The sequence below is a fragment of the Hyla sarda genome, chromosome 8 (genome assembly GCF_029499605.1).
Source record: "Hyla sarda isolate aHylSar1 chromosome 8, aHylSar1.hap1, whole genome shotgun sequence".
Lineage (NCBI taxonomy): Eukaryota > Metazoa > Chordata > Amphibia > Anura > Hylidae > Hyla > Hyla sarda.
Genome location: NC_079196.1, coordinates 169,641,668 through 169,654,576, shown reverse-complemented (window position 1 = coordinate 169,654,576; position 12,909 = coordinate 169,641,668). Strand labels below are relative to the sequence as shown.

Here is a 12,909-nt window from a genome sequence, read left to right as displayed (position 1 = left end):
CCGCTTTGGTGTTCCACTGCTCCTCTGGTCTGGGGACCAATTGTTATGGCTCATAGCAGTAGGTCCCTGGTCTGCAGGGGCAGTGGAGCAACAAAGCTGATGGTAGTTACTGCCCACAGCAGCCTGCGCTTCCACTTTGCTGTCCTCCTGCTTCGCTCCTAGGTGCAGTGACGACAGCCTATCATTTCTTTCAAAGTGGTCCAGACCAGTAACCAGTGGCTGTGGCTGCCATTACTGATTTTTTTTCAAGTACCCCCTGGAGAACTGCTAAGAACCCCTTGGGGTACTTGTACCCCAGGTTTAGAACCACTGCTCTATAGCACCGAGTGACAAGTTACAAGACTTCAGACTGATTTGCATCACATTTCTCTTTAGCAGTCTGTAAATATGCTTCTCACACTTAAATGAACCCCTTAACCATATAGTTATTTTGGTTGTATGTTTCCATTTTTTCCTCCTCAAATATCAACAACTATTTTAATTTAGCATCTACAGACCCAAATGAAGGCTTGAGGTTTGCAGGACAAATTGAACTTTGTGAAGACATTATTCATTTTACCACAAAAGGTATGGTGAAGCTATTTGTGGGGCAAAAAAAAAAAAAAAAGGTATTATGTCTTATTTTAATTTTTATGGGACTTTTTGATCGTCTTTTATAAATATTTTTCTGGTGTATGAAGCGACCCTTCATCCATCATGTCATCTGATCGGGAACCCCACGATTGCATTGCTTTAGTAAAGGACTGGCACCAGTATTTTACTGGCTTAAAGGGGTACTCCGCAGCAAACATCTGATCCCCTATCCAAAAGGGACCCCCTGCAATCTCAGTGTCAGCAGCGGCGTCGCCAGGAACGCGGTAGCTGGCAGCTTCCGCATTCTTGATGTCACGCCAACCCCCCCTCCATTCACTTTTATGGGAGGAGGCGAGACGGCTATCACGCCTCCTCCCATAGAAGTGAATCGAGGAAGCGTGGCGGTCGCATCAGGCACGGAACGGAGTTTGCTCCGTGCGCCGAATGATGGGGTGCCGTGCCAGAGATTGATGGGGTCTCCAGCCACGGGACCCCCGCAATCTAACATCTTATCCCCTATCATTTAGATAGGGAATAAGATGTTTGTGGCGGAGGACCCCTTTAAGGTCCCAGGATCTAAAGGGTTAATAGCCTTGCGATTGCTGCTGCAGGCTATTGGCTTTGGCCAGTGGTTTTGATAGATAGATATGAGGTAGATAGATGGAAAGATAGATATGATGTAGATAGATAGATAGATACACAAATGGTTGCAGGCATCTTCCCAGTACTGAGCACAGAAGAGAAGGTGCAGCATGTGAGGACTGGCAGCGGAATCTTCTGTGTAGGGAGGTGCAGCACCTAAACAATCCCCCCCCCCCACAGTCATGTCCTGCTCCCAGCAAAACAATCTGATAGGAAGTCATTAGATGGAGCCATCACAGCTGTCTGGTAAGAGCTGCTGACATCTCCTTGTTCCCTGTTTGTATGAGAAAGCAGGAGTGAGGATAGCTGCTTTGGCACCCCCGGGTTAATGAGCATTTTCTGGTGGGTTAAGCATCCTTCTGGCCCCCCACTCTGTGCACACCCTATGCTGTGGCCCTGTGGCCCTTTCCCCCCTATACACAGTATATACAGCCTGAGCTGTCACATCTCCTCAGAAAGAACAGGCTGCTCTTCTCACCTCAGATTTCGGGGCTTGGGTATAGCCACTCAGCCTTGCTCAGAAACATGAGGGCTGTCTCCCTGTCCCCCTGCAGCTGTGCTCCCTTTCCAATCTGCAGGCAGTGGTCAGTGTCATGCTAAATATACGCCAAGGTCCTGGGGGTCATCTCCTCCTTCAGCACTGGCAAGTCAGTTACTTGCTGGCAGTCTGGCTGCACCCCCCTCCCCCCTGCAGCCTGTCAATCCATTTAAAGCCCTCAAGTGTGGTGCCCTCTACCACTTTAAAAGCAGTAGTTGCTGGCCAGAAGCCATAGCTCTTAAAGTAGCCACTGCATGTCAGTGCACAGAAGGGAACGATAGGCCTGCAGCGGGAGAAGTTCTGTCCTAAATAAAGTGCCACCTTGGCAAGTCAGAATCCCACTCCAAAGCCGGTTCCCCCTGGAAGGGGTTGATTTTATTAGTAAAACAGTCCAATTAGGTTAAACTCATCTGCAGGCAGCCTGCACAGGTTGGTTTACTTTGGTACAAATACTTCAAAGACTTCACACACGGTTTGCAGCATGATACCCTATCAAAGAGCATACACTAAAGTAATTTGCAATGTGACAGCCATGCAACAGACTTACTCCAGCTGGAAGCCCACTAAGAATTTACAGTAAGCAGAAGGATCCTTGCTCAGCTTTCCTTGCAAGTTTTCCACTTTTGAATAAACTGTTCTCCTTTCTGAAGCAGAAAACAGGATACTTGAAGATCATTTGTCTCTCTCTCAGCACAAATTGGAGACAGTCTTGGGAAAAACCTTCCTGAATGCTCTATAGTATCTAGATCACTGTGATCTGACCTAGATCTGCCTCTGGGTAAATTCCAGCAATTGGACGTAATTTTTTTTTGTTGTTGCATGCTTTTGCTTGAAACCAGTTTCTGACTAGGCCTAAGCTTTTTCACAGGTGACCTAGCAGAGAGCAGAGAGGCTGGTCTGCAGTATAGCCTGTGCTTGATCACACTGAACTGGTTTCAGCCCTTTGGTCTATGTAATGGCAGACATATAATGCAGAGAAATTGTAAGTTACACACATGTAACTCAGTTACCCCCATTCCAATTCAGTAGGAAAACATGTCTTCATTCCCACACAGTTTAATTTCAGGTCTATACCTGTTATGTAAAAGTTAGTGCAAGGGACTTCTTTTGGGCTGTTTATGCCACAGAATTCAGCTGTATTTTGGCAATAATTTGGTGCATATATATGGATGTATATGTCCCAAAATGTCATAAAAAGAATGTTGGCTATTGTTTTGCTTTATCCATAATGCAATAAAAGGATGTAAATTGTTCCAAAAGGCAGATTTTTTTTTGCAATTTTCAGACATTTTGTGCATTGATAAATTATGCCAATGTGCACATGGACTTAGGGAAACTCTAAGAGAACTTAATCAAAGAGGAATAAGAAGCTAAACCAAAAATAAGCAATGGAGCAATCTTAGGACATAAAGAGGTTTAAAGGGGTAATTTGCCCCTAGACATCTTATCCCCTATCCAAAGTACAGGGATAATATATCTGATCACGGGATGTCACGCCCCCTCCCATAGACATGAATGGAGGGGGCGTGGTGTGACGTCACGAACACAGCAGAACACTGTGGAGCCGGCCTGGAGATTGCAGGGGGTCCCAGCGGCCGTAACCCCCCACGATCAGTCATCTTGTCTAAGGTCAGAGTACACCTTTTAGTTTCCCCTGGGTCTGATGGGAAGCAAGAATACCAGGCTTCTACATCTTTAGTCCCCCCCCCCCATCCCCAAGGGAGTGATTAAAGGGGTTATCCAGGAAAAAAAACTTGTTTATATATATATATATATATATCTCAACTGGCTCCAGTAAATTAAACAGATTTGTAAATTACTTCCATTAAAAAATCTTAATCCCTTTAGTACTTATGAGCTGCTGAAGTTGAGTTGTTCTTTTCTGTCTAAGTTCTCTCTGATGACACTTGTCTCGGGAACTGTCCAGAGTAGAAGCAAATCCCCATAGCAAACCTCTTCTACTCTGTGCAGTTTCCGAGACAAGCAGAGATGTCAGCAGAGAACACTGTTGCCAGAGAGAAAAGAACAACTCAACTTCAGCAGCTGATAATTATTGGAAGATTTTTTAATAGAAGTAATTTACAAATATGGTTAACTTTCTGGAGCCAGTTGAAATCTAAAAAAAAAAGTTTCTTCCTGGAATACCCCTTTAAGAATAGAACTGCTGATTTGTTAAAGTGCATTCACACCCCATTTTTGCAATACAGAAGCCAGATCCAGCTGGAGAATTAATAATCCAACTACTGCTGTATCTCCGCCGGATCCATGGCAGACAACGGTTTTCAGTCCAGCAGCAAAACCGGATACAGTCCAAAAATTAGCCGACCAGAGTCACTACCTAGCTACATCCGGCTCATTCAAATGAATAGGGTGCGGCATGGTTTTTTAATTCCCCCACTGGATTCTACTGCTGTATTGCAAAAACCTGGTTTGAATGCCCCCATGATGTTGTAGAACTGGAAAGAGATCAAAAATAAGGTTAGGTTCATGATGTGTTTAGTGCACCATCACAGAAATCTATCATCATCTTGCCAAGAACTGCTTGCTGGTGTATACTCTAGCGGAGAACATGTAATTCATTTCAATGGCCCAAACTGAGTCATTAGGTCTGTATATGCTATTTTAAGCTGACTCAAACGTGTGGTTTGGTGCATCGTCCAGTCTTCTCAAAATAGTGTATACAGCTTGAAGGGAGTCACTAGGTGACTCCATTAGGCTATTGAAATGAAAGGTGTCTTTTGCTCCCCAGCACAGAATAAGTAAGGTTGCCACCAGCAAAAAAATACTGGCTATGCTAATGTTCATAATTAATTATATATGCGTGACATCACAGGATACACGTGTGGGGGAAATTTTGTCCCATTCTGACCCCTATAACTTTTTTATTTCTCCTTATATGGACCTGTATGAGGGCTCATTTTTATTGCCCCCCAATCTGTAGTTTCTAACATTACCATTTTTGTTTTGATGTGACTTTTTGATCGCTTTTTTTTTTAAATTAAATTCGGGAGTTGCAGTTAGTTACTAACTACAACTTCCAGCATGCCCTGATACAGCCTGTGGCTCAGCAGCTGCCTCAAATGAAAACTACAACTCCCAGCATGTTGGACTATAAGGTCAGTGTTTCCTCCAGCTGTTGTGAAACTACAACTCCCAGCTGGGAGTTGTAGTTTTGCAACAGCTGGAGGTGCTCTGGTTGGGAAACACTGGTATAAGTTATGGTGCAACATTCCGGGAATTGGAGGATTAGTTGTATAAATACAGGCCATTGCATTGCTGGTATTTTTAATATAAAAATACTGGCAGGGTGGCCAAAATAATGGCCAGGTGGCAAACCTAAGTAGAAGTGAGATCTCCTTCTCAGTGGGATGCCAATGTATACCTGTGATGGAAACACAAAATAAACCTAGTCTTATATGGCCACATTTTAAGGAAAGTAAACATTTACATAATAGGTAGATTTTATTGAACACTGTATTAAAAACATCCAACCCAAAGCTGCGTAAACAACATGACAACATAATTAGTCTTGTTAAAAACTAAACTCCCGTAATACATGACATAAATTATAACTATTTTGTTTCATATAAAATTCAGCATTTTAGATGTAATGGTCCGTAGCTATTTCAGCTATGAACGCTCAAATAATTACTGTGGGAAAAGCAAAAAGATACAACCTAGTTGATATAGATGCAGCAGTTTGTATTAGATACCAAAAACTAAACAATTGAAAACATAATTTAAAAAAAAAATATTTGAAGCTAAGCCAATAGATTGTTCCCAAACATATACAGTACATGCTTTCATACACTGCTCAAAAAATAAAGGGAACACTAAGATAACACATCCTAGATCTGAATGAATGAACTAATACATTACATAGTTGAATGTGCTGACAACAAAATCACACAAAAATTATCAATGGAAATCAAATTTATCAACCCATGGAGGTCTGGATATGGAGTCACACTCAAAATCAAAGTGAAAAACCACACTACAGGCTGATCCAACTTTGACAAGTCACAATGAGGCTCAGTAGTGTGTGTGGCCTCCACGTGCCCATATGACCTCCCTACAATGCCTGGGCATGCTCCCGATGAGGTGGCGGATGGTCTCCTGAGGGATGTCCTCCCAGACCTGGACTAAAGCATCCGCCAACTCCCGGACAGTCTGTGGTGCAATGTGGCGTTGGTGGATGGAGAGAGACATGATGTCCTAGATGTGCTCAATCGGATTCAGGTCTGGGGAACAGGCGGGCCAGTCCTTAGCCTTCCTCTTTCAGGAACTGCAGACACACTCCAGCCACATGAGGTCTAGCATTGTCTTACATTAGGAGGACCCCAGGGCCAACCACACCAGCATATGGTCTCACAAGGGGTCTGAGGATCTCATCTTGGTACCTAATGGCAGTCAGGCTACCTCTGGCAAGCACATGGAGGGCTGTGCAGACCCCCAAAGAAATGCCACCCACACCATTACTGACACACCACCAAACTGGTCATGCTAGAGGATGTTGCAGGCAGCAGAACATTCTCCACTACGTCTTCAGACTCTGTCACGTCCGTCACATGTGCTCAGTGTGAACCTGTTTTCATCTGTGAAGAGCACAGGGCTCCAATGGCAAATTTGCCAATGTTGGTGTTCTCTGGCAAATGCCAAACGTCCTGCACGGTGTTGGGCTGTAAGCACAACCCCCACCTGTGGACATCGGGCCCTCATACCACCTTCATGGAGTCTTTTTCTGACAGCTTGAGTGGACAAATGAACATGGAGGTCATTTGACAGGGCTCTTGCTCCTCCTGCTCATCCTTGCACAAAAGTAGAGGTACGGTAGCGGTACAGGTAGCGGTCCTGCAGCTGGGTTTTTGCCCTCCTACAGCCTCCTCCACATCTCCTGATGTGCTGTTCTGTCTCCTGGTAGCACCTCCATACTCTGGAGACTACGCTGACAGACACAGCAAACCTTTTTGCCACAGCTGGCATTGATATGCCATCCTGGATGAGCTGCACTACTTGAGCCACTTGTGTGGGTGGTAGACTCCGTCTCATGCTTCCACTAGACTGAAAGCACCAACAGCATTCAAAAGTGACCAAAACATCAGCCAGGAAGCATAGGAACTGAGAAGTGGTATGTGGTCCCCACCTGCAGAACCACTCCTTTATTGGGCTGTCTTGCTAATTGCCTATACTTTCCACCTGTTGTCTGTTCCATTTGCAAAACAGCATGTGAAATTGATTGTCAATCAGTGTTCTTCCTGAGTGGACAGTGAGATTTCACAGAAGTGTCATTGACTTGGAGTTACATTGTGTTGTTTAAGTGTTCCCTTTATATATATATATTTATATTGTAGAACAGAACTCTTCAAATGGCTTGCCAGGAAGTAAACAGACCAAAGAGACAGGTGTCACAGTTCAGTGATCTTGGGTTTGTTTAATAATTCACATACAGCAAAAAGTTTCACTGGCAGCAGATGGTATAACAGAAACTTAAAGGGGTACTCTGGTGAAATAGCAACAATTTGTTTCAATGAGAGTGCCCATTTAATCCTTCCAGTACGTACATATCAGCTGCTGTATACTACAGAGGTTGCGAAGTTCTTTTCAGTCTGACCACAGTGCTCTCTGCTGACACCACTGTCTGTGTAAGGAACTGTCCAGAGTAGGAGCAAATCCCCATAACATAGAATGTTTCAGCAGATAAGAACCTGAATCCTATAATCTGAATCCTATCAATAATCCCTGGCCCTATTTTATATAAAGGATAAAAACAAACCTCTCCTGCTCCAGACAGTTCCTGACATGGACAAAGGTGTCAGCAAAGAGCACTGTGATCAGACAGAAAAGCACAACTCAACTTCCCCTCTAGTATACAGCAGCTGATAAGTAGTGGAAGGATTTAGATTTTTATACAAAAGTAAATTACAAATCTGTTTAACCTTCTGGTACTAGTTGATATGATTTTTTTTTCCCACCAGAGTACCCCTTTAAACATCCATCACATCAGGGTCTTTACATAAACATAAACTTTTGAGCTTCTTACCCAAAACTTGGTGCAGTGAATCAATATACAACATACCACAGACATGCTGCAACTCCTGGCAGTGCTCACTCACACCTGTGAGATCAGGTTAAGAACTGCAACAGACACCAGAACTGGATTATGGGAGTGACTTTATCTTCCGAACCTTCAGTCACTCCCAGACAAACTCCAGTCTTATGTCTACTGAGGCAAGAATATATATATATATATATATATATATATATTCAAGTAATCCAACAGCACTCCGATGTTGTGAAAAACCAAAATAGTTTATTCCCCCGTGTCTGTGCGACGTTTCGACTACCAACTTATAGTCAATTTCAAGCAATAAAATGTCTACAAGTGGGTAGCCAAAACGTCACACAGATACAGATGAATAAACTATTTTGGTTTTCACAACATTGGAGTGCTGATGGATTACTTGAATAGAAGTTTTTTGGGGTCTGTGACCTCGTCCCTTGTCCTGCTTGCACCCGACATCATCTAGCAACTTGTGGTTGTGCTGCTTTTCCCTATCTCTTGTCTTGTAGACATATATATATATATATATATATATATATATTATTATTATTTTCTTCTTTTTATATATATATATATATATATATATATATATATATATATATATATATATATATATATATACAAATACCTCCTGATATGAGCTATTCAGGATTGGATGTAAAACACCCGACATGTATGGCTGTTTAACATAACAGCCTCTTCCTTTCCCATTTATATCAATAAGGACAATGCATACATATTTATCACCAAGTATGGATTCACGGAGTTCATGCCTTCACATTTACCAACTTTGTATATTTGATGGGACTTTGGAAGGTTAGGACCATTTTATTGAGATGGGTCCGACGTTGTGACTGCTCGTAATATATTGTAGATTGTTTGGTATTAGTAAGAGTTTTCCATTTACATACAATAGGTTGTGGACTGATTTGGACCCTCCTTTCATAGGTATTATGTAGTAAGTATAGACACTTTTTCTATTAAATGAGGCTGTTCCTACTTGTCAGTAGTCTGAAGGTGAGGCTGTAGAATCAAGACCATTGTGCATAAAAAGATAGCCATATGACAAAAATAAACTTTGTAAATGGTATTATACAACTTCACAATTTTTCACATATTAAAAGGTATATTGTTAATGTATATATAAGTGAAAAATCTGAACATATACATGCCTTGCTAGGCAGCGGTTCAGCCTATGTCAGTTATATATCTTCTTTGCCATCTGTGTTCAGATCCGTTTTACTGATTTTGGAAACCCCATAAAGGACATGGAGCATATGAAGCCTGGCCAGCTGGAAGACAGAGCGCACCGCAGGTGTCAATGTTACTTTCAAGACCAGGCCAGAAAAGTGTGCCCCAGCTGTCTTTTCTGCTTGAGGTCCTGCACTCATTACCATTGAAGTCTCCTGCCATAGTATACCATATAATGGAATAAATAACACTTAAAGGGACACTAATCAATTTATATAAAAATAGTCTGCAAGACTTTCTGTAAGCCTCTAAAACAATATTGTATGAAAAAGAGAAGGAGCCCTTAAACTTTTGGCTAGGGACTAGAGATGAGCGAACAGTAAATTCGATTCGTCACGAACTTCTCGGCTCGGCAGTTGATGACTTTTCCTGCATAAATTAGTTCAGCTTTCAGGTGCTCCGATGGGCTGGAAAAGGTGGATACAGTCCTAGGAGACTCTTTCCTAGGAATGTATCCACCTTTTCCAGCCCACCGGAGCACCTGAAGGCTGAACTAATTTACGCAGGATAAGTCATGAACTGCCGAGCCAAGAAGTTTGTGACGAATCGAATTTACTGTAGGTTCGCTCATCTCTGTTGCAAGAATTTTTAGAACTTATCCTGTTGCAAGATTTTTTAGAACTTATCCTGGGAGGGGGGGGGGGGGTTACATAGGGTTTTTCATTACAGACAGCAGAGTTGGAGGAAGGTTTACTATATGCTCCATAGTTGTATAGCATTCATAAAATTACAATCTTAAATAACTAGCTAACTAAAGATGTACCATGTAAGCCTATAAAACTCACACAAATTAACATGTTGGAACAGTGTTGCCAAACTAACTTGTGCACGGACAGCCAAAATGTTTTACATTGGAAAAACCATAATGAATAATAAAAAAAAATATAAGAAATCTGAGTATATAGTTTAGAGCACTGATATAAACACATTAGCAGCACATGCCATGAATATTAAAATAATAGCTATTAACCTGAACAAGGTACATAAAACAAAAAAATAAATCATGGCCGCCTTATTTTTACGGACATTGAAAATATTTACTGACAGTCGCAACCCTGCGTTGGATTAGGGTGTAAAATATGCATAAAATTCAACCCATTTCTATAAGTTCATTTGTTGGAGATTTCACAAGTCTGGCAGCAATCGATCACTTTCCATTGGCAAACTTTTATTTATTTATTTTAAGCAGAATTAGATTGGTCTGTCTATAGGTGAATTATAACACCAGGTCTCTGTAATGTAATTACATTCGTAGACCTTATCGTAATTTATGGCTGATGGAAATAGAGCTGACATTAACAAAATAAAATAAACTCAGTATCCGCTCGCTTCTTGTCAGCCCCTTTTTACATTGTTCCTGAATTTATTTTCTGGTAAATTGGGGCTCATTTACATTTTTAATAGAACATAAAGCTGATTTGTTGAGTGGAGTCGTATTCTTCTTATTTCATGAATGATCCATAGGTGTGATGAAGCAATTACCAATCAGACGGCACTCCAGCAACAGGCAACAGGAGAAGATACCTATTCCCTCAAGCTTCACCTTGAGGTCCTTAGGTTAATCGGTGCAATATACTATACTACACTATATATGTATATATAGATATACCAAATCACACAATAAATTATTCAAACCCCCACATTTACAATAAAACAGGACAGATGTGCAAACAGCTTTCCAGGGTTTATCCTTAGCAGAATTTTAAGCAATATTCAATGCAAGAACAGCGTTTCGATGAGCCGGATGCAAGTGACAGTAGCAATAAAATGAAGGTATATCAACTTACCAGATCCATTAATATTTTCCTCGCAGGAGTACCATATCCCAGTGTGAAAGTATCTGAACAGAAACCTGTCATCCCCCGTCTCCCAGCTGTAGTGAACCACATTCGAGTTGCTCTGGTTATGACTCTCATCATCCCCATTGTAGTTGATACAGTTTGTCTTTTTGCCTTTCGCACAGTTTGGCTTAGGCACCCTCTGTGTCCCCTCGCACCAGTACGTTGTAATGAAAGCTGTAGTAGAAAACAAAAGGGCTACTAAGTTCAAACACACAGCAAGCAGGGCTCTGTGTCTTCTCTTTGATTTCCTCATTATTCACCCATGCCCAAATGACATGCAGTTGGAATGCTGATGCAGAAACCCTTTTAGTTCGGTTTCCCGTCTTCCGAACATATATGCAAATCCACTTTCCAACTAAGCTGCGACAAGGATGAAAAGAACATTTAGCCACCAGTATGACACTGTTGTGCAGTTGTAAACGTGCTGCAGATGAGAAGCCAAGTCGTGCACTCCAGCTACCTAAAGATGTCACAGTGTGCTGATAAGATCATATGTGCTCTGCCTCTCAGGAAGCAGGGATGCTGAGTTAAAATCTGTTAACATGAGCACATGATATTTGGAGGTCTGGAAAGCCTCCAATGGGAGACACCTGCAGGCTGATTGGTTTCATTGTCATTGTAGCCTAGTTAGAATATAAATAAAGAATGAAGTCACACAACGCACGGCTTGTTTTTTAAACACTGTATTCTGAATAGACACAATGCATTGATAATAAGGATCAGTCCGGTCGCGGCAGAATGAATGCACTTCCTGTCAAAATAAGGATTGTTTTATAAATAAAATAAAAGATAACAATCTACATATATAAAGAGCAAATTAATTAACACATACAATTATTCATGTTTTTGTTTACTATTCTGTTTATATAATAAATAATAATAATAATAAAAATAATAATTATTATTATTCACTTAATCCCTTAAGGACAAAGCCCATTTTGACCTTAAAGGGGTATTCCAGGATTTTTTTTATTTGACTATGTAAAGTTAGTGTAGTTCATAATATAGTCTCTTTACCTGTGTGTGGCGGTTTTCTCACAATTCTTATGTGATTTTCATCCCAATATTTATTTTTAACAGCATGCAAAATGACTGCTGTCTCAGATTTTTCCCAGCTTGCAATGCGGTCGAGACCTGACTCACTAGTCAGCTGATGACATGGAGCCTGTCTGCTTCAATGGGTGGAGAGAGCAATCTGAAAGTAATGCAACAGCTGTAGACACCCCTGATTGAAAACCACAGATCTGCAGCTCATTTATGTTTCAATGGGTGGGGTAGCTGATGTGTGGGAAGGAGGAAAATTGTATCATGGGATTTGTAGGCAAACAAGAAAACTGAACACAGGAAATACAAGTTCACAGAAAGCTAGTGACAGTGTTATGGTAATCTCACAGCATAGCCATTTAGCCCAAGACAAGCGCAGATCCTTCCTAAGCATGGCCATTACTGTCTGCCAGGTACGTACTAAAATCATCTTATGCTGGATAACACCTTTAAGGACAAGAGCATTTTTTGCAAATCTGACCTGTGTCACTTTATGCATTAATAACTCAGGAATGCTTTTACTGATCATACTGATTGTGAGATAGTTTTTTCGTGACATATTCTACTTTATGTTAGTGGTAATTTTTTCCATACTTGTATAATTTCTTTGTGAAATTTCACAAAGAACTTTCAAACTCTTAAGGAAAATGGATATGCCAAAAAAATAATGTTTTGATTCACATATACAATATGTCTACTTTATCTTTGCATCAGAAAGTTGACATTACTTTTTGAAGACATTAGAAAGCTTTAAAGTTTAGCAGCAAATTTCCAATTTTTTTACGAAATTTCAAAATCTGAATTTTTCAAGGACCAGTTCAGTTTTGAAGAAAATTTGAGGGTCTTTATGGTAGAAATCCCCCATAATGGACCTCTTTATAAAAACTATTATTATATAAGGTACTATATATAAAGTATTCAAAATTACATTCAGAAAAGGTGTTACCCCCTTAGGTATT

General features: G+C 41.0%; 1 protein-coding gene across 4 annotated transcripts in view; it reads right to left on the bottom strand.

The window, feature by feature from the left end:
* Positions 1-11,495, bottom strand: part of GSG1L (GSG1 like) — a 138,027-nt gene extending 126,532 nt beyond the window's left edge. The window contains exon 1 of one of the 4 annotated variants that reach the window (XM_056534761.1): positions 10,853-11,495. In XM_056534761.1, coding sequence (XP_056390736.1) covers positions 10,853-11,159 — 307 coding nt within the window. In that variant the 5' untranslated portion in view covers positions 11,160-11,495. The remainder of the gene's footprint in view (positions 1-10,852) is intronic. The other 3 variants (XM_056534760.1, XM_056534759.1, XM_056534758.1) reach the window with 3 other exon arrangements.
* Positions 11,496-12,909: the final 1,414 nt, after the last annotated feature.